The 22,980-nt window shown below is 37.5% G+C and overlaps 1 protein-coding gene across 2 annotated transcripts in view; it reads left to right on the top strand.

Annotated features, from left to right (window-relative positions):
• tbc1d22a (TBC1 domain family member 22A) overlaps positions 1-22,980 on the top strand; it is a 195,610-nt gene that overhangs the window by 109,281 nt on the left and 63,349 nt on the right. For both annotated transcript variants that reach the window (XM_062982239.1, XM_062982238.1), the window contains exons 9-10: positions 15,866-15,972; positions 19,118-19,193. In XM_062982239.1, the coding sequence (XP_062838309.1) occupies positions 15,866-15,972; positions 19,118-19,193 (183 nt within the window). The remainder of the gene's footprint in view (positions 1-15,865; positions 15,973-19,117; positions 19,194-22,980) is intronic.

The raw sequence follows: 22,980 nt of genomic DNA on the forward strand, positions 1-22,980 counted from the left end.
ACTGGAGTTTACTGGAAATCCCCCAGTTCAGTTTGTGGTTAGCTAGAACATCCTGCGTTGTCAACAACTTCAGGATGTTCTGACCACAACATTTCAGCAGGTGCAAGCAAAACACATGTAACGTATATATGTTGCATACATTTCTCGAATTGGCCTAACCGCAAGTACAACCGAAACTGATTCTTGCTTAAACTTAGAACACATGCTGAAAAACAGCAAGTTGCAAATCTTCATAATTCAGAGGGGAGACTGATCCTCTAATTTCAAAGCAGACAGGCAATTCTAAAATGGAGTCACTTTGGCTAAGTGACCCCTTCATTATGATAGTGTGAATACTAGATATTCCAGTTCAAAAGAGATACTGTGGATTATCCTTCCTTATTCTGGGTGATATAGCTGTGTGGAAGGGCCTTGAGTCTACACTGTCATATAATCCAGTTCAAATCAGATAATCTGTATTTTATAGGCTGTGTCGAAGAGGCCTAACTTCCTGTGCCCTGGACGCCATCTTGGCTGAGGGAGTTGCTAGGACATGAAGGGGGTGGGGCCTAAAAGCAGCACTGGGGGGGGGCGCTAAAGGCAACTGGTAGTTAAGGGGAGAAAAGCTCTTCCTCATCCTTTGTAATGTGGGCTATTTTTCTAGGTTTTTTAAATTGAAAGACATATTTTGGATGACTATGTCTTTTGTGGCCAAATTTGGTGTGATTGGGTTTAGTGGTTTTGTTGTTTACTCCATAGTAGAATCATAGAATCATAGAATCATAGAATCATAGAATAGTAGAGTTGGAAGAGACCTCATGGGCCATCCAGTCCAACCCCCTGCCAAGAAGCAGGAAATCGCATTCAAAGCACCCCCGACAGATGACCATCTAGCCTCTGTTTAAAAGCTTCCAAAGAAGGAGCCTCCACCACAGTCCGGGGAAGAGAGTTCCACTGCCGAACAGCCCTCACAGTGAGGAAGTTCTTCCTAATGTTCAGGTGGAATCTCCTTTCCTGTAGTTTGAAGCCATTGTTCCGTGTCCTAGTCTGCAGGGCAGCAGAAAACAAGCTTGCTCCCTCCTCCCTATGACTTCCCCTCACATATTTGTACATTGCTATCATGTCTCCTCTCAGCCTTCTCTTCTGCAGGATAAACATGCCCAGTTCTTTAAGCCTCTCCTCATAGGGCTTGTTCTCCAGACCTTTGATCATTTTAGTTGCCCTCCTCTGGACGCTTTCCAGCTTGTCAACATCTCCCTTCAACTGCGATGCCCAGAATTGGACGCAGTATTCCAGGTGTGGTCTGACCAAGGCAGAATAGAGGGGGAGCATGACTTCCCTGGATCTAGACGCTATACCCCCATCGATGCAGGCCAGAATCCCGTTGGCTTTCTTAGCAGCCGCATCACACTGCTGGCTCATGTTTAACTTGTTGTCCACAAGGATTCCAAGGTCTTTTTCACACGTACTGCTGTCTAGCCAGGTGTCCCCCATTCTGTATCTTTGCATTTCATTTTTTCTGCCAAAGTGAAGTATCTTGCATTTGTCCCTGTTGAACTTCATTTTGTTAGTTTCGGCCCATCTCTCTAGTCTGTCAAGATCGTTTTGAATTCTGCTCCTTTCTTCTGGAGTGTTGGCTATCCCTCCCAGTTTGGTGTCATCTGCAAACTTGATGATTGTGCCTTCTAACCCTTCGTCTAAGTCATTAATAAAGATGTTGAACGAACATTACATTTTTATATATATAGATTGTAGTTTGTTCAGTTAAGTGGAACTTGACCCAGGTAAGAAAAATAGAGTACTGCAACCTGAATTTCCCAACAAACATTTTATGTAAAACTTGCAGGAAGTAATCCCTTCTTTCATTAGACTTCGATGGCAGATTTGATGGCACAGACAAAACTCAGTGTTTTAACCTCTCTAACCCTACTGCCATCCAGAAACTCGGTGATTAGCATCTCAGTTTCTTGTACTATAACACAGAATGTAATATTATAGTGATTTTAATATGTTCAGCTCCTGCATAGTTGAGAGCCATATGAAGCAAAGTATTGGTGAATCAATGTGACTGATTTAGTTTAGTCAGCCTAAAAAAAAAAATACATATTAAGCATCCCTTATCAAAAATATATGTGTTGGATTTTGGATTTTTATGGATTTTTGAATGCAGTACTTTTGTTTGTATATATGTACATAATGAGATATCTTGGAGATGGGACTCAAGTCTAAAATGAAATTGATTTATTTTTCGTATACCTTTCATGTACATGAAAGTAATTTTATATACAGTAATATTTTAAATACAATTATGCATGAAGCAAAGTTGTACATTTAAATAACAGAAAGCAAAGGTGTCACAATCTCAGTCATTCCTCATGTGGACAATTTCGGAATTCAGAATTCTAGATAAGGAATGTTCAGTCTGTAATAACAACAGGAACAGGAACAATACTTATCTGGAAAAAGTCAACATCCATTGTTATGATACACTGTATTCAAGAAACGTTCATTCCAAAGCTTTCCATCGAGAGGGTTAAGATTATCAGTAAGTTCTATGCATTTTTACTGTCTTTGAGTAATAAGTATAACTGAAAAGAAGTAAAGGAAGACTATTTTAACTATGAATTTACATTGTTCAATGTATTTTAATATGTATATTTCACAGAAATATGTTTTAATTTATGCATTTTATTGAATGTTTTAACTGTGTTGTGCCTCACCTTGAGCCGTGAGAAGAGGTGGGTAAGAAATAATGATAATAGTAATAATTATCAAATACAGCCTCAGCTAAGGATAGAATGTCTCCTCTAAATGAATGCCTGGAGGAGGTAATGGGTTGGATGAGGAAAAACAAATTGAAACTGAATCCAGACAAAACAGTGGTGCTCGTCATCAGTGGTCCTAATCTGGGGATGGAAGTATGTCAACCAGTCCTGGATGGGGTTACACTCCCCTTAACAGACTGTGATCCAAATGTCAGCCCAAGTAGATAGAACGGTCTGGAGTGCTTTCTATCAGCTTTGCCTGATACACTTTTAAAGCCCTACATGGTTTGGGTCCATACCCATACAATCTGCCCCAAACACTTAAGTGCTCGGGGGGGGGGGGGGGCTACTCCAGTCTACCAGAACCCAAGTGGCAACCCTCACCCAGAGGACCTTTTTATTGGCTACTCCAAGATTGTCAAATGACCTGCCTGAAGAGCTCTGATAGCTAAATGAGTTGTTGGAATTTAAAAACCATCTAAAGACCAACCTCTCCCAGCAGGCCTACCTAGCCAGTTTTAGTCACAAATTTTAAACTTGCATCTTATGTTTATTTTTTGTTCTCTGTATTTTAATATATATTTTGTGGAAATATGTTTTAATATGTGTATTTTGTAGAATGCTTTTAGATGGTTTTGTATTTTTAGCGATATTGTAACTCGCCTCGAGCCATGTGGAGGGGCGGGTAAGTAATACTATCATTACTCTTACTACTACTACTACTACTACTACTACTATTACTTAAAGAAGTTCAGTAAACTGCTGAAAGTAATATACATGCTCAGTACTTGTTAGCAGAATTGTTTTATTGTTCTGTTGGAGTGAAATCAGCCTATTTTAAGGGAGAAAAAATAAAAATTAGTTGTAACCATAAAAGGGATAGAATTGTAGCATTTTGGTTTTAACCCCAAGTGCTGTTTATAACTTGTTGTGTTCAGTACTTAATTGGCACATTGATTACAGAAATTTAATAGTTGTGGGTGGTGGTAAAATGCAATTCTTCATTGATTTCTTTTCCCCATCCCACTTCCAAATTTTGTAAACATGTTTACAATCCTAGTAACAGTATTAACAGTGACTTGTGGAATAATGAGTTGCTATGTAATTAGGTTATGCTAATGAAACAGTCTGTTGCATGCTGTGTATTTCCTTATGAAAAAATGAAATACAAATTATGATCCTTTGATTCATTGTTCCTAGCAAAGCAGCTTTGTCAATTTGCTTACACTTATCCATAGGTGCTTTAATTAGCTAAGTACTGACAGGTGAATAAACCCAATAGGTTTCTAGTGGTCAAGGTCATGTAGCATATGCCATTGAAACATACAGTTTCCTTCATTGTGGGTTTTGTGTGCCATTCTGAACCTTCATGACTTCCCTGTGACTTAGCATCTTTAAAATACAAATTATTATTTTTTTAAACCATATTGGTAATTAGATTTTTTGTAAAGTGTTTTAGAAGGTATTTTTGAAAATGAGCTAAGGAATTTATTCAAAGTGTCATATTGCCCCATGTTGCATAGGGTGAGTTCAGTTCTTTTCCTAGTAGTTCCACAATTATCCAGAGGCTTTCCTGCCTCACTAAATTGATAACAGACCATTACTGTTTAGCTGCCTCCAGCCCAGAAAAGTAATACTTAATTTTTGCTCAAATGCGTCTACCCATATAACCTTGTGTTAATGTTTTAAAATGAAATAAAATTAAAATATGTCCACTCTTAGCTACTAATGTAATATTGTGTGGGAAAACAAGGAAACTTATAGGTGGCTCCCACATTTAAACATTTCACAAGCACTGATATCAATAATTTTTCAAATTCATTTCCTTTCATGCTAGTCCTGGATCTTATGAAATATATTTGCTTACTACTGAATATAGAATATTTGTCTTGCTTCCTAACTTTTTTTCTTTTGCTAATGTTTAGTCAAATGTGTTGACATTATATTGTAGTCCCAAGTTGCCCCCCTCCCGAACACTCAGTTGTATCAATTGTTGTGAATAGAAACAAAGAAACGTAAACCCAGTATTAATGACACGTGTTAATGCCACACAACTCTGTTTGAACAAAATGCTTATTTAATCACAATATTTCAATCAAATATTTTCTAAGGTCAGGAAAGTGCATTGAGAACACAAACCATCTCAGTGCCATTTGAAGTAAAATTTTATATCAGTACACCCTTGGAAATCTAAGGAAGTTGATGTGGAAGAGTTGGATTGCAAGGATTTCTGGCTCCAGGTAACAGCTCCCTCCTTGAGTCTGAGAAGCTGTTGGCTAAAGCAGCCAAGAAACTCTTTCCTAGAGCATTTGATGAATGCTGAAGAGCTATCCCAATCTTTTCAAGTGTGGCAAAGAAAGAGGGGAGTCAACATCTGTTAAATATGAAACACTGACTAATCAAGTATAAAGCATCCAGAGGTCAGTCATCTGTAATTCTCCCAGTTACAACTGAGAGACCACATTGGTCACAATCAATAATAATAATAATAATAATAATAATAATTATTATTATTATTATTATTATTATTATTATTATTATTATTAATTTGATACACAACAAGATCAGTACACACAGCAAACAAGATCACTATGCTGGCTGTTGTATTGGATCACACGTCAGACACTTTCCAAGTGTCTAGGACTGTGTGATGTATCGGCGAATAATGCGTGCAGATGCAAGTGGGCTGGCTTTTTGCAGCTGACAGATGGTAATTTTGTCAGCGCTAATTGCTTTTAGGTGCTGGCCAAGGTCTTTAGGCATTGCATCCATTGTGCCAATCACCATTGGGACCACCTTTACTGGCTTATGCCAGAGTCTTTGCAGTTCAATCTTTAAATCCTCATATCGCATAAGCTTTTCCAGTTTCTTCTTGTCAATTCTGCCTTCACCTGGAATTGCAGCATCAATGATCCATACTATGTTTTTTTACATGATCTTGAGGTCAGGAGTATTGTGCTCCAAAACTCAGTCAGTCTGAGTTCGGAAGTCACAGAGTAGTTTGATGTGTTCATTTTCTGTAAATTTTTCAGGCTTGTGATCCCACCAGTTTTTTGTCACAGGCAGATGGTATTTGTGGCACAAGTTCCAATGAATCATCTGAGCAACAATATTTTGCCTCTGCTTGTAGTCCGTCTGTGTAATTTTCCTGCAGTAGTTGAGTATGTGATCCATCGTTTCGTCTGCTTCCTTACAGAGTCTATACTTGGAATCTGTAGTTGACTTTTCAATTCTGGCTTTGATGGCATTTGTCTTAATTGCTTGTTCTTGGGCTGTCTTCTTCTTCTTCTTCTTCCTCTTCTTCTTCTTCTTATTTCACTTTTTCTCTTAAAGAAACTCAAAAGCAGTGAACAGTGGTGAAAACAATGCAATATACAATTTACACCTATAGACAATAAATATTATAATAGAATTAAACTAAAATAGAATTAAAATCTACAAATGAATAATTTAAAGAATTAAAACCAATTAAAAAACATATAACATCACAAAACACCCCTCACATGCTCTTAAAACTTTATTCTTTAAAATAAAAGGATTTTAAAAGGTTTTAGCTTCTACTGGAAGGAAAGCGGAGAGTGAGCCATTCTGACTTCCCTAGGCAGAGAGTTTCAGAAACAAAGAGCAGCCACCGAGAAGGCCCTCTCTCTTACCAGCTTTGTTTGTGATGATACCGTGTTTGGGTTGTTGTATGTCTTTCGGGCTGTGTGGCCATGTTCCAGAAGCATTCTCTCCTGACGTTTCGCCCACATCTATGGCAGGCATCCTCAGAGGTTGTGAGGTATGTGAATGCTTCTGGAACATGGCCACACAGCCCGAAAGACATACAACAACCCTGTGATCCCGGCCATGAAAGCCTTCGACAACACATTGATACCGTGTTTCCCTGTAAATAAGACAGTGTCTTATATTAATTTTTGCTCCCAAAGATGTGCTAGGTCTTATTTTTAGGGGATGTCTTATTTTTCCATGAAGAAGAATTCACATTTATTGTTGAACAAAAAAATGAACATTTATTATATACTGTAGTAGTTGTCATCACAAACCAGCATGACAAGGCAAACTATGAAATCCTATCAAGAATTTCTTGTTACCTTTATTTCCATGTACAACACTCTGTGGTACGTACATTTACTGATCCTACATGCTCTGGTGTTCTGTTCAGCAGGCATGCTTCCAAACAAAAACTTTGCTAGGTCTTACTTTCGGGAGAGGTCTTATATTTAGTAATTCAGCAAAACCTCTACTAGGTTTTATTTTCTGGGGATGTCTTATTTTCAGGGAAATGGGGTACCAACAGAAGAGCCTCCCCTGTCAATATCATGGCTTGGACAGGTTAATACAGGGAGATACAGTCTGCCAAATAGCCTGTACCTGAGCCATTTAGAGTCTCTTTTCAGTTGGTAGTATGTTTCCTAACTGGAAGTACTCAGTACTTGTGTAATTTTTGGGATTCTTGACCTCTGGACTCACTATGTTTAGTGTCTCCTTGTCTTACCCTTTTTCGCATTGTGCATCTGTACTACTGGATTCGTAAAAGAGTTCTTAGACCAGGCACGAGCAAACTTTTTTGCCTTGCGGCCGCATTGTGTCCCCAACTGATGGGGCTAGGCTGAGAAAGAGGGTGGCTGGGCAAACGCTGGGTGGGACGGGCCCGAGAGGGAGCGGGCCTGTGAGAGGGTGGGGCTGGGTGGAGGCAGGGCAGGTCCCAGATCATCCTCAGGTTGTCCTCCTGACATAAGGATGGGGCTGCTCACTCCATCCTTATGCTGGGAGGAAAACGTGACTTGCGGCGACTGTTCTGATCCTCCTCTCTGATCTTCAGGTTGTCCTCTCGGCATTATGCCAAGAGGAGGTCAAGACAGGTGATCGCCGAGAACACTCTGGAGGGCTCTCAGCCAGTGCATGCCTTCCTTGGGCCATCCTCTTGGCATACGGACAGGACTACCACCACTGTCCTTATGCAAGAAGGCGGGCGAGATGCAGTGGCTGAGAGTGCTCCAGAGGGCTCTCAGCTACTGTGTGCTTTCCTCCCATATAAGGATGCAGCGGGTCACTGTGTCCTTATGCCGAGAAGTCAGGGAAAATGAGGAGGGCATGAGGTAAGTACCCAGGGGGCTGCATCCGGCTCCCAGGCCTTAGTTTGCTCATGCCTGTCTTAGACTGACTCTGTACCTTCATCTTTCATGAACCTCCTATATTACTTATGCATGCCCTGAATTGGTTTGGCTTATATGTAGCTGCTTCTGCAACCATAAATTTTCTTTCTGGGCACCTGCTGCATATAGGCATAGGACAAAAATACTTACTTAATCATACCATTTCAGTCATGATTGGGCAGTTTCCTGCAGTCATTGGTGTGCATTAGAACTTTTAGGAAGTACACTGTGATGAAGTGGCCACTCCTGCAGTTGCTCTCTCTGGTGTCTAGAATCACAAAGAAAGGAGGAATGCAAGGAGGAAGAAGCATGGTTTTCATTGTGTCTTGTACTCCCCTGTAATAGAAGTATTTGAGTCTATAGTTACATGTCTCAATTTCTGAACTAGGCGGTTTGGTTAAAATATTTATGAAAGAGTACTACATGTTGCCTTAAGAATTCACAATTCTTTTTATACAGTGTTATTATCAAACATTTTCTTGTTGTTTGGCAAAGAAACTCTATCTCTTCAAAAGCTCTGTTTTCCTGTGTTTACAATACATTTTTATGTCTTTTGTGTGAGAATTCCACTTTTCTTTAATAAATGACTGCTATCAAAATATATAATGCTGAAGGCTATATGTTTGAGAGGAAGGCACTGACAAAACTACCTCTGAGTATTTCTTTCCTAAGAAAACTCTATGAAATGAATTGGGCTGCTATAGATCAACAGGTGACTTGAAGGTGTGCACACACATACATATCAACATATAGAGTGACCACATTGTCTTTTCCCAACCTTCCTTAAAATAATATATCAATTAAATTGGAATAAAAACTTCCCTTGCCTTTTGAAAACTCACTTTCTGATTATTTATTTTTTCAATTATTTGCAAATTCCATTAATTTGATAAGGAATTAAAACTTTTTGCCTGTGAAGGCTCACTTGCACACTGGTTGCAAGTGGGATGAGAAAGGGGGAAAGGTGTTAAGCTGGCTGAGAGACTTTGCAGGCAGTATGCATGTGTGTGCAATCTGTCCTAAACAAGCCTTTACAATTCCCTTGTGTTCCTTACATGGGTTCTGCTTTTCAGCCAATTCCATTCTCTGACAATGCTGCAGTTCCTAACCAGTTGACTAAATGGGGGCTTTTTATACATTTGATCTGGAAAAGAAAAATATCAAGAGAAAATGAAGAGTGTTTATCAGAACACTCTTCATCTCCCTCTTTGTGGGAGATAAAGCAGGGTATAAATAAATATAATTACAATAAAACAATTCAACTAAAATGGGAATGCCTGGTATCTTTAAAGATACTTTGAATATGAAGAGATTTTTTGTAAAAACATGTACACAGGAAGATGTGGGAAAAGCATTCCCTGCTTATATGAACTGTATGGCCACGACATCAGAAAGTGTCATTTATACATAAGCATTTTTATGGACTATGTTCTTGAGATTGAGGTGGGTTTAAATATAATAATAATAATAATAATAATAATAATAATAATAATAATAATAATAATAACTACTACTACTACTACTACTACTACTTTATTTTTATACCTCGCCCCCATCTCCCCGAAGGAACTTGGGCCGACTTACATATGGCACAAGGTGCCTAAAACAACGCATAAAATAAACACCCAGTACAATACAAAATAAAACCACTAGTATATAAAACAACAATTTTAACTCAGAACGGTGCCAATATAGTGTCATCTGTCGTAAAATAATTATGTGTGTAGAATTCCAGTTATACTTAAATGTAACCTGTGAGGATGACCTGTATTTACGTTTTTCAGTAACGTGTAACCCACATCCAGGCATCGTATTTTTTGAAAAGACTGTCAGATTTTTTTGTCCAGAATATTGTATTTTATTACCAACATCGTGTTGTGTACTGAACTGCTGATGTGGTTGTAAAGTGTTCAATGTGGTTGTAAGTTGTTCAGTGGAAACAGTTAGAAATTATGGACATAATATTCAATGGCTTTGATCTGTATTGTGATTTGAACTATGAAACATAGCATAGGAACTCCTGAGTCCCGACATAGATTATTTCATATAGAAAGTCCCTGCTTATATAAAGTATTCTGTTGTGTCTTCATGAGTTTAAATAGTAACCAAGTGAGTACCTTGTTTGATAAAATAAGATCACTGAACTCTGAAGAGGTTTTTAATTGTATACAGGTAATATCTTCAGAGTGATACTGAAAATAAATGTTAAGTTTATCAGTGATGGTGACCATTGTGGAACTCAGGTGAAATTTGCAAAGCAAGGAATTGTGCCATTGAATTGCTTTTAAAAGCAACCAAAAGACGATTACTTGACTAGCTCTTAATCTGGCCATTACTGTTTGAGTACAGCATTTTCAGGTGTGACAAACTGTAATTAATTTCCTTTTCATTTTGTTGTGTTGCTGCCGCCTGTGGAGAATGCATCTCGTTAGAGCCTTTCTAAATGAATTACTCCTTTTTGCTCAGAGGAGGTTTTCACGAGAATGGGATAATATGCTATGAAGGAGTAAACAGGCGCTAATAGCAATGCTTGCAGTATCCGCCTCACTTGGAGCAGCATGTCACTTACTTCACGTCACAGCAGTTTTTCTTGAGGCAACTATTTTGCTATCTTCTACATTTATACAGAAAGCATGATGAGAATCACCACAGGAAACTGGAGAAAATGAGAGACATAGCTGTGAGGCATAGTAATTGGGAGTTTTTGTACAGTAGTATCTTTTCCATCTTTCCAGATACTGACAAAGACGCCTGTTGTCCTGATGCATAATTTTTTTTAAATCTGCATTCAGTATAACTGTATTTGGCTGCAGTCCTTTTGGATTCAACTTGTTGTCCGTTTTTAAAAGCATCACTTACAATGGCCCACTTTCTAATAGTATTACGTTGTACATGTACTTCTGGTATTAACTGTTAACCATTCCACTCCGTTATCCCTGCTTTTTAAGAATGATTTCTTATATTTAATGAAGCAATTACATACATACTACACAGACTTGTTAGTGCTCTTGCCATCTCTTGCCTGGTAAGTTACACCTGCTTACCGTAGTCCTGGTATATAATATTCCAGAAACTAACAGGTAACTTTTTTTCACACCGTTCAATTGCTCTGCTTGAAGATGTAACAGTTTCATTTACCCTTTGTGCACAAGTTAAAGACATGAGACCTACCAGTGAATTTTTCACAGTCTTAATAGAAAGGGTGAGAGAAAAACAAAAAAACAAAATGAAAAATAATACAACCAACTATTTTGAGCCAGTGCATGCCACAGCATTGTATTTGATTGGACCATGGGTTTTTCTAGTTCTGAAGATGTATTGGTTGGCTTTTTGATAAGCAACAGAGGAGTGTTATTTGCTAAACTGTGGTGCCATTGCTAAATTAAAGCTAAGTACAACATCATTCTGGCTCTTGTTCTAAAACCATTAGAAAGTTTTAATGTGGTCCTTACGTCTTTTGTTTTGACCTTGATACAACCTCAGGGAACATTTCTACGTAGTTATCAGCAGTAGAAGGCATGTTAAGATTTCCATATTTGGTGATCTTTACCCTTATCAATTCCTTGGGCCATTTTATATATTTTGTCTGGAGCTGTGATGCGCAAGAACACATGAGTCCTGTTGGATCTCGTTTAGTATCCTATTTCTTGCAGTGGCTAACTAGTGGAGATAATAGTGTTGCCAATTCAGTGCAGCTGATTGATTTTTAACATTGTTCTAATTATTTGGTCATCTATAATGCAGGTTGTTTTTTTGGATCTTTCATGGAAGCAGGGAAAGCAATTGAAACCAAATTATATCCCTGCAGGATAAGGCTTTTGTTTAGACCAGTGTGGTCCAACCTTTAGTTACCCGAGGGCCAATCTAGTATAGGAATGTGAGGGCCAGAGACATTCCAGAAAGAAAATGATTTACATAATTAATATTGAATTACATAATTAAAATATTAATATTTAATAACATAATTAAAATATTTTTCCAGTAAGAAGGGCAAGGGCCAACAAAAATGAATTGGTGGGCCGCATGTGGCCCGTGGGTTGGGCCACACTGGTTTAGACACTTAATATATCACTTAAACTTACACTATTGTGTTAATGAGGATAATTTTTAGAAAACCTAGGCAAGGTCCTTGGATTCTCAAATGTACTATTTGGTATTGTTCATTATATATAACTAACTATGGCAAACTACCACTCTATCAGTTTATAAGACTACATCTCAACTTTAATTAAAAACTTCATTTTTTGTGTTCTTTGGAACTGCCAGAAAAGTACCCTGTGCAAGTGAAGTTGAAATCTTGCATTCCTAGTTAGTATCATATCAATTGTATTGTCTTTGATATTCTAGAATTACATTTGTAACTTTATTATGATTGTATACCTGCTTTTATTGTTAGAAATTAAACAGAAATACAAAATAAATTACAAAATAAATAGGCACTGATTACAAGTCCAGAGATAAAACATATAGGCATACTATGGCAGAAAAATAAGTATCTGGCCCGGGCTGTGGCGCAAGCTGGTGAGCAGCCAGCTGCAGCCAGCTGAGACTAATCACTCTGACCAAGAGGTAATGCGTTCTAGGCCAGCTCGGAGCCTGCATTTGTCTTTGTTCTATGTCAAGGCATTGAATGTTTGCCTTATATGTGTAATGTGATCTGCCCTGAGTCCCCTTCGGGGTGAGAAGGGTGGAATATAAATACTGTAAATAAATAAATAAAATATATTTCATATAGTAAGTAGTGTACCCTTCAACTATTGATAATCTTAATAAAAGGGTTCAACCAGCTTCTTCTAGTAGATGGTAGAACACAGATGTTTTCTACCTTACGAGTAATGTAATTAATAAAATCTGAAAGAACAGAGGTACAATAAAATTATCATATTGGCCCAGAAAAGCATCTAAAATTGGGATAATTTATAAAAAGCAGATGTAATACAGGAAGTATAGAAGATTATGTCCAACAGTTTCTAACATGTTTGATTGACAAGGGCTGATACGTTGAAAGCAAGGAATAAATTAGTATTTTCTCTCTTAAGTGAGCTAAGCCTTAAAACAAACGAAAGTAAAAATTCTATGACAATGAGGGATGTCTAGGACATACGAGTAATTGGATGGGGCAGAAACATTATAATTTACAATTACCACTTTGTTTCAGTTGCATGCTTTATTTCCCTAAAGGTCTTAAAACTTTTGTTTATCTCTTTGGAGATCTGGAGAGTTCCAGGTGAAGTAGAACTGATGGGGAAAGCTCTCATTGTTCTTGTTTCTCATTATAGTAATGAATTTTTTTTACTAACAATACTTTAGAAACACTTTAGAAATGAAGTGCCAGTCTCCTCCGTTATGACTTTTGAACCTTTTTTTATCGATTACACATTCCTAGTATCTGGTATGTTTCTTTACTGTTTCTTGGGGCTTATAATATATACACAGTGTCCAAGTTACAAACATCCAACTTACATCTTACTCCTAGTTACAAACAGAGGGGAGACAACAGGAAATGAGAGGAAATTTACCCCTAGGAAGGGAAATTCACTCCTATGAGAGTTTGATGGGTAAAAGTTTCTCCACTCCAATCACTGTTCCTATGAGAAGACAATTTTGTCTAAATCCAATTGTCACAAAGACAGAAAGTGAGGTGAAATCTGAATAGGGGCGCAGACAGCAAAACAATAGTTACAGGGGTGTTCATCCTTCCCTATGCTTCCCCAAACTAAAAAAAAATGGCTGGAGCTACACTTTAAAATGTATCTGTTCTGACTTTAATACAAATTCAGCTTCAAGAACAAACCTACAGAACCTATTTTCTCTATAACTTGGGAACTGCCTGTACCGGCAATGCTTTGTAATAATTGATTAGAATGTGACTTAAGAGAGATCATTTTTACCTATTGTTTTATCTTCTTAATGTGAAAACAGATGTGACCATAAAACACACCTCAAATATTAAGGCGAGAGTTAGATGCATTTAAACCACTTAAAATCAATTAGGTTTAAGTGTATTTAAAGCATAGGTTGTTTTATGATATTCATTTGGAAGGCCAGGTACAGCTTAAATGGACTATTAACATTGCTTTTGACAACTTTTATTGAACTCCCATTAGTAAAAAGGTTCAACAGCACACACACCAATTCACACAATGTTTTTAGTTTTTAGTTTTAGTGAAGAGATCAGATTGAAGTTATTAGAGGAAATTAACTTGCTATTCTATTTCTCAGCAGTTGCCAAGAGAATAGGATCATGATAGGTTTCTCCAAAGCCAGATAAATTGCAGCTCTCCCACCAGACTCTGGCTGATGGTCTGTCATGGCTTGGGGCAAAAAATGTAACCGGAACTTGCTGTGCTTCTGGAGCTCACCAGCTGTTTGATCTGGAGAAACCAATTAATCTCTTCATAAGCTATCATGGACTTACACACATAAAATGAATCATGTTATTTCCTTGAAAACTCATTGACCTAGGCAGAAACCATAAAGCTCTCTTATAGATATCCAGAGTATTTACTTTCACAGTAATGAGAGTTCTGGTGGTGGCTATTTTTTCTCTAGCAAAGTTTCTATCACCACTGTCACTCCAATTTTCCAAAATTGGCAGGGTTTCCAAACATGATAAGTATCACAATACTTTTGATCAGTACTGATAGAAAATCAGAGGCTCCATTACATAGGATGAAATCTTGGGAATTAAAGTGGAATTATGTAAACGGTTCTGGCCCAACTTACCTGCCTGAATGTATCTCCCCCTATTAACCATCTTGGAGTTTAAGATTGTCAGGGGAGGCCCTGCTCTTGGTCCCGCCTTCTTTGCAGGTGCAACTGGCGGGAATGAGGGACAGGGCCTTCTCAGTGGTGGCTCCTCGGCTGTGGAATTCTCTCCCTTGGGAGATTAGATCAGCCCCCTCCCTCCTAACTTTATGTAATAAAGTGAAGAGGTGGCTTTGTGACCAATCCTTTGGAGAACTGGTACAATAAATAGATCCGAAAAGATGTGCAATGACTATTGGAACAGCCCGGACTATGTTTGTGGATCATGTGATTAATAGTGTTGGTAATGCTCTAAATGTTTTAATTGTATTTTATAACTCTATTTTAAATGTTTATTTTAATGTACACTGTTTTTAAAGGCATCAAATAGTTCCCTATGTTTTAAAGCCACCTAGAATCCCCTTCGGGGTTGAGAAAGGCAGGGAAGAAATGTCACAAATAAAGAAACAAACAAATAAATAGTGTCAATGGGCTGCTATTCTTATGCAGTGTGGGGGGTTTAAAAGGTGAAAATCACTCATTTAAATTGAATCTGGTAACAGACTGGGAAACAATGCAATGTCATAATACAAGCATAATATAATCAAAGTGCCCATTTTCAATTATGGTGTAATACAGCCAATAGGTGATTTAGTTATAGTGTCTGTAAAGTCTTCAAGGGTATCTTACATTAGGCAAGATCATTATTTTGTAGGTACAGTTACATCTACAGTAGAGTCTCACTTATCCAACGTTCTGGATTATCCAACACATTTTTGTAGTCAATATTTTCAATACATCATGATATTTTGGTGCTAAATTCATAAATACAGTAATTACTACATAGCATTGCTGCGTATTGAACTACTTTTTCTGTAAAATTTGTTGTGTAACATGATGTTTTGGTGCTTAATTTGTAAAATCATAACCTAATTTGATGTTTAATAGGCTTTTCCTTAATCCCTCCTTATTATCCAACATGCTTATCCAACATTCTGCTGGCCCGTTTATGTTGGATAAGTGAGACTCTACTGTAATGTACTATGTTAAGCTAAATACCACTCTATTTATGGGGCCATTTTTGGGGCCAGGACTATTTATGGGGCCATTTTTGACACCATAAAGCTCATGGGTAAAGTTAGGAATAAATACTTGTTTATTCTGTGTACCTCATTAACATGCCTTTTCTCCCTTTTCTTTCTCTTTGCAAAACAGAAGAAGAAGTGGAAAATTTTGATGTTTCCAGCTTGCCTACTGAAGTACTGCAGAACATTGAAGCTGACAGCTTCTGGTGCATGAGTAAACTGCTTGATGGGATTCAGGTAGATTGATTTCCTTTTTTCTAACCAATGGAGATAACTGATTGGTGTTGTAGTCTATAAGTGAATTAAAGATGTTAAAGAACACTTCTGACAAGGAGGAAGCAGTAGATGCTGCCATACCTGTATTGGGAAATGGATGCACACTGGTTGATATACCTTAAAGGGAAAAAACGAAGTCCTGTTTATAACAATATATTCAATATGCTTTAGCCTGAAACTAAATAAGGCTATTTTGAGGTGTATTACGAAAGGCAGTGGCAAACCTATTCTGAACAAATATTGCCAAGAAAACCCTGTGATGGCTCAGAAATGACTTGAAGACCACAACAAATTAAGAAATTAGTCCTTCTTAAGAATATACTAGTATTACAATATCATTCTTTGGAACAGTAGTATTTCTCCTTATTTTTAAATAAGTAAGGAAATAAGTAAGGAAAAAAGAACAAAGGAAAGTGGTAGGTAGGTAGGTAGGTAATTACTCCAAGATGTGTTATATTTTGTTTTGTTTTGCATTTTCCAGTGAATGCTGCAACTAGGGATGGGAACAGCCATCTATGACACAACTTATGACCACATAGCTATTGAAATTAAGCACTTCCTAACCTTTTAGACTAGTCATTTTTATCACAACTTTTGTTAATGATTTCTATCTAGCAGTACATATGTCAGATGCTATTTATGATGGTCGTTCCCATGTGTGTGCTTGTGTGCTATATAGAATCTTTTGGCTGCATGTCTGGGCATTGCATTTGTGTTGCTTACCTTCCAAAAAAGTCTATTGCATTTCCTACTTTTAAATAGTCCCAGGGCTGAATTCAGCAGTAATGTTAAGTTGAGGAGAAGAGATGCATAACAAACAGGGAATATAGGAAGATAGCACCTTTTTAAACCTTTAGCCATGCTTCAGTTTTTGATTATATACTCTGACCCCCATGAGGGACAAGGGACTGTGGCTGCCAGTATTATTAACGTATTGACAGGTGTTTCTTTCTATCTTTGCTAAATGCTGTTTCTCTTCACTAACTGCATTAAAATGCTCCTTTTGTTTTGTTGCCCTTTCTTTCATGACATTTTCTAAGCACTGTAAAATGCATTCACTTGTCAAAAGGCTGAATTTAAGAACATATCCTGCAGAATTTGATGGTATTTAAAATAGTAATTGGGTGTCATAGTGGTTTGTATAATAAAAGATTTAATATAGCTCAAATATTCTTCTGTTCAGAAGCACAGCAAGGAGAACCTGGATTTTCAGCATCTACCTGGGAACAGTGTGCAGATTCACTCACCAACTACTATCAGAGTTACCAGTTCTTTAGCAGCCATTATTTCTTTTCAGAACATAAAAATGTTCGGCCATTCCATTTGTAAATAAAATATTTTATGTAATTATTTAGCTTTCATAAGTAGGAGTTCTCAGAAAGCCAGGTGCAATGTCCAAAATATGAGAAATTTAAATTCAGTAGTTGTAGAAATAATGGCAAAAAGGGTTAGTTGATTCTGGTCTGTCGCCTATCTATCTATCCATCCATGGGCCTATTATTAGCCCTAACTAGAGCAAACCCACTGGATTAGTGAGACTTCCCCATGTGTTGTCTCACCATTCAAAGTTTGGTTCTTTGGGTTTAATCTCATTGGGGCTACTCTATAGGATTTTGTCCATGGCTTTAACCCGTCCTAATCATTATAATAATAATAATAATAATAATAATAATAATAATAATAATAATAATAATAATAACAACAACAACAACAACAACAACAACAACAAGGAGCAAGGAGCAAGCCAGGAGCAAGCCATCAGAACAAATGCAATTAAGGCCAAGATCAAAAAATCAGCTGATGACCCAAAATGCAGACTGTGCAAGGAAACCGACAAAACCATTGATCATATCCTCAGCTGCTGTAAGAAAATTGCACAGACAGACTACAAACAGAGGCACAACTATGTGGCCCAAATGATTCATTGGAACTTATGCCTCAAGTACCATCTGCCAGCAGTAAAGAACTGGTGGGATCACAAACCTGCAAAAGTATTGGAAAATGAGCACGCAAAGATATTGTGGGACTTCTGAATCCAGACAGGTGATCCCGGTGGTGATGGGCCAAAAGATCTCAGCCGGCATTTGGAAACAGTAAACATTGACAAAATTACGATCTGCCAACTGCAAAAGACCACCCTACTGGGATCTGTGTGCATCATCCGAAAATACATCACACAGTCCTAGACACTTGGGAAGTGTTCGACTTGTGATTTTGTGACACGAAATCCTGCATATCTATCTTGTTTGCTATAAGTAAACTTATAATAATAATAATAATAATAATAATAATAATAATAATAATAATAATAATAACAACAACAACAACAACAACAACAATAAGATGATGACGATGATGACGATGATGATGATGATGATGATGATGATGATGATGATGATGATAGGGATTGGTGGCTAGGGCTGATATGAGTTGGGATCCAACAAAAACTGTAGAGTCACAATGTTTCTACATCTCCAGAGAGGAATTTCTGAAATTATTATTATTGCTGTTCTTGTAGTTGTTATTATTTATATGCCACTTCTTCTATTAAAAGAGACTCAAAGCAGCTTACAATGTTAAAAACAATAAATGAAAAATTTCAAACCTAAAACATAAACACTAAAACAGAATAGAATTAAAAGTTGATAACCTACCAATTCCTTTATTAAAACAAAACAGTTGGGCTAGTATTTAACTTAGTGTCCTGACCCTGTTTTTCTACACTTTTCCCAATCCTTGCTCTAATTCTGATTATAAATTTTCCATTGAATAACATGACACTTTATGAACATACATGTTTCTAATTATGGACATATGTGTAGTAGAATACATGTTACATTAAATACATTGGCTTGAACCTCAGCTGAAACGACATTCTCTAAACAACATAGTAAAACCATCAAACCTGCTACCATAGGTTTTTTCTCCTTGTTTGAATTGCAGTTTTTATCTTTTTTAGGGTGTCATTCTGTATGCCTGATGTAAACTGTAGGAAGGAAGGAATTAAAGCAAGATACTCATTCAACAATGTGTGCTTAGGTTTTTTGAATAGCTGATTTTCATATCTTTTTGATGATATATAGATTTTAAAATCTTGTCTCCTCAGGATAACTACACCTTTGCACAGCCAGGTATTCAGAAGAAAGTGAAAATGCTGGAAGAACTTGTTAGCCGGATCGATGGTAAGTCTCAAAAGCTAAGTGAGACTAAATGGGTTGAAAGTTTAGTTAAAAGCGCTGTGAGCTGCTTTGCCAAAGCCAGTGCAACGATCTGTCCCCGCCATAATGCAGTCATTTGCAGGCAAGGTGTCGCCCTTAATCAGCTTGTGGCACAGTCACATTTTGCAAACTTACTGCAGTATTTCATTTAAAGGAAAGCTACTAGAGCATGAGCCACTCTCATTATGGTTTATTAAGGCAAAGTAATCAAAATGCAATGCCAATCTCTCTGCTGCAGACTAATGGCTACGTACAAAAGGCAGCCAGCATTCATTTTGCATTAAGCTCAATGGTTGTAGTGATATAGAAAGTCACATTGGTTGTTTATAGTCATCCTTTGGCGCTGTGTTTTGTGCCTGTGTGTATCATTTTGCTATCAGGAATGTGTGAATAATTTCTCTGTGGAATGCAATTAATTACAACTTTGGAAACAAGGTCCTTAATATTAGAGATAAATTACAGGGGAGTGCAAGGGTAATTTTAGATTATGCTTTCATGTCTCAGGCTACTTTGAAACATTTTCTACCTTCATCCTTAAAACAATTCCCATCATGAAATGCTGACTGTCATATTCCTGGAGCAGAGTTTAATTAAATGAAATTCAAGAGATAGTGCTTGCCCATTCTAAACATATTCTCTTGATAGTTCGTTAAGTTAACGAGCAATGTGATGCCGAGCAGAACTAAGCATATATTTGTGACACTGCCTGTCAGTTATGGGTGTATGTGTGTCAAAGAAATCCTATTGCACAAATTACTAAGTACAGAATAAGCTACTTGAATAGATGGATGCTATTGTTCCATTATATGCAGTGTAAGCCTAGTTGCACCAGCACTTAACTGCAGCAAAATTTCTATTTGCTTGGCTGTGTTTTAGCACTCTGAATAGTTAACCTTGAATATACTTAAAGGTTAATGGTGTCTTCATAGAAAGCTATCCAGTGTATCTAGTTATTTATAAGGTCAGAAAATCTTCATTTTATATAAATAACTTGTTAGCTAGCAATTGTTCTCTGAAGCCTGTGGTTGTGACTCCTTTCACATGAATCATTCCTTCCCCTTTCTTAGTGTATGTATAAATTGCATGGAAAGGACCATAGCACATTGAAAAATTACACGGTTCTTAAACAGGTGGTCCCTAGAAAACTGCCAATGTTTATAGGCAGTAATAAGATGAACCAGTAGTGTAAAGCAACTTTTTTGTAGTTTATCACAATTTATGGATATCTGAATCAGTCAGTCTTGTTCTTGTTGGATTTCTCATTTTCCCACTAGCATTTCCACTCGCATTTTGTCAAGCAGACCTTTTTCCCTGCATGAAAAATTAATCCACATATTCATAATTTTATTGCAATTTGTGTAATTGCTGCACTACTAGTGCTTTTGTAAGGTGCTCCGAGTCCCTTCTGGGAGATAGTGGCGGGATCTAAATAAAGTTTTATTTATTAATTAATTTATTTTACAGTGTATATGTTTTATTGATTGAAACATGATTCTGAATGTGATTGAAATACACACTTTTTAGTCTTCTGTATTCTTACAAGTACAACTTTCCAAGACAAGGTGCTTTATTGGTAGTGTTAGTAGATCAAGATGCAAACCTGCAATACAGACTTCTTGACCATGCGTACTCATAACAGAGAACCTGTAGGTGTTTGGTTCTCTGACTAGCCTTTGCACGCCAATGCAGGGTCTGGTTTTGTCTCAAACCAAAGATCGCACCCTGATGGATGTAAATACTGAACTTTGAGGAAAAGAGGCTCACTGTGGTACTTTCTGAACTTGTTTTGCATACATTATGTATTTCCTCAAAATGTTTATAATTTGGTTTATACATGAAAATAAAATAGCCTGTATCTTCTGAAAGGCATGCTAGTATAACCAAGGAAGAGAGAAGGGATTGATGTAAGAACTAAAGAGGAGTAGGTGTTCACAAAATGATGATTTTTTTCGTGTCAGGAGTGACTTGAGAAACTGCAAGTCGCTTCTGGTGTGAGAGAATGGGCCGTCTGCAAGGACATTGCCCAGGGGACGCCCGGATGTTTGGATGTTTTTTATCATCCTTGTGGGAGGCTTCTCTCATGTCCCCGCATGAAGCTGGAGCTGATAGAAGGAGCTCAATCCGCTCTCTCCCCGGGTTGGATTCGAACCTGGCAGCCTTCAGGTCAGCAACCCAACCTTCAAGTCACATGGCTTTAACCCACTACGCCATCGGGGGCTCCACGAAATGATAACATGTATGTACTATTGAAAGGGGGAGAAGATGGGGTGAAGAGAAAGGAGTTAACAGGTAATAGAAACCAGTAATGAAATAAGTAAAATGATCAGTATTACTATTTAAATCATCATGGGGAAATTACCTATTAGTCATTTGATATTGATAACACTAGCTAAAACACATTTTGGTGTCTCAAATGTTAGCCCTAGGTATATTTGACCTGCTGAATCCAAAAATTGCATTAGTTTTCTCCTATCAGCTGTACCTTTTGAGATAGAGAACATATGCCATCTATCAGTCGCCATCTTCTCGCCCATGGAACAACATGATAACCATATCTAAGAAACTAGAGCTGATGTGGTCTATCTGATGTAATTTGCTGAATCATCACCTCAAATAATCCCAGAAACAGACCTAAAAACCAAGACAACAATATATTATTTTCTGTTGGGCTGTGTAATAATTTAGAACAGAGGTGTTTGTTACATTTGTGACCCTTCGAATGTTTGCACCTCTCACTCCCAGACGCCCCAGCCAGCTTGTCCAATGGCCAGGAATTCTGGGAGCTGAAATCCAAAACACCTGGAAGTTTGACACCACTGATATAGAAGTTATGATTCTGTCTTCTAAAGATCAGAGTGGCATTTACATGAATGAAGTTTAACCCCACTTTAACTGCTGTGGGTCTATGCTATGGAATCATGGGATTTGTAGTTTGATGAGGCACCAGCACTCTTGTGCAAAAAAGACTGATGGCCTTGTAAAACTGCAATTTCCATGATTCCATAGCATTGAACCATGATGGTTTAAGTGGCGTCAAACTCTATACTGTAGCTGCACCCAAGGCATCTTTCTTTTTTACCTAACTTATTTGTCTGTCTCCATCCTATCCTATTAAAACACAGAATTGTGCTTTAAAAATAATTTCATATAGTTTGTAAGGTGGTTGTCTGCTGAGACACTGGAAGTTGCCCAAGAAAGAAGGATGGCGAAAGGAAACAGTGATGGGGGAGATATGCCCAATTAAATGCTCAATTCCAGAGGTTAGCCAGAAGAGACAATGAACTATTTTTAAACAAGCAATGCATGGAAGTGGAAGAAGACACTAGAATAAGAAGGACAAGAGACTTCATCCAGAAAATCAGAAATATCAGAGGTAAATTTCAGGCAAAAATGGGCATGATCAAAAACAAAGATGGCAAGGACCTAACAGAAGCTGAAGAGATCAAGAAAAGATGGTGAGAATATACAGAAGATCTGCATAGGGAAGATGATAATATAGAGGATAGCTGTGATGGTGTGGTGAGTGAATTGGAACCAGACATCCTGAGGAGTGAGGTTGAATGGGCCTTAAGAAGCATTGCTAATAACAAGGCTGCATGAGATGACGGGATCCCAGCTGAGCTGTTTAAAATCTTGAAAGATGATGCTGTCAAGGTGATGCATGCCATATGCCAGCAAATATAGAAAACACAAGAATGGCAATCAGATTGGAAAAATCAATTTATATCCCCATACCAAAAAAATGGAAATG

This window comes from Anolis carolinensis, chromosome 5, assembly GCF_035594765.1.
Source record: "Anolis carolinensis isolate JA03-04 chromosome 5, rAnoCar3.1.pri, whole genome shotgun sequence".
Lineage (NCBI taxonomy): Eukaryota > Metazoa > Chordata > Lepidosauria > Squamata > Dactyloidae > Anolis > Anolis carolinensis.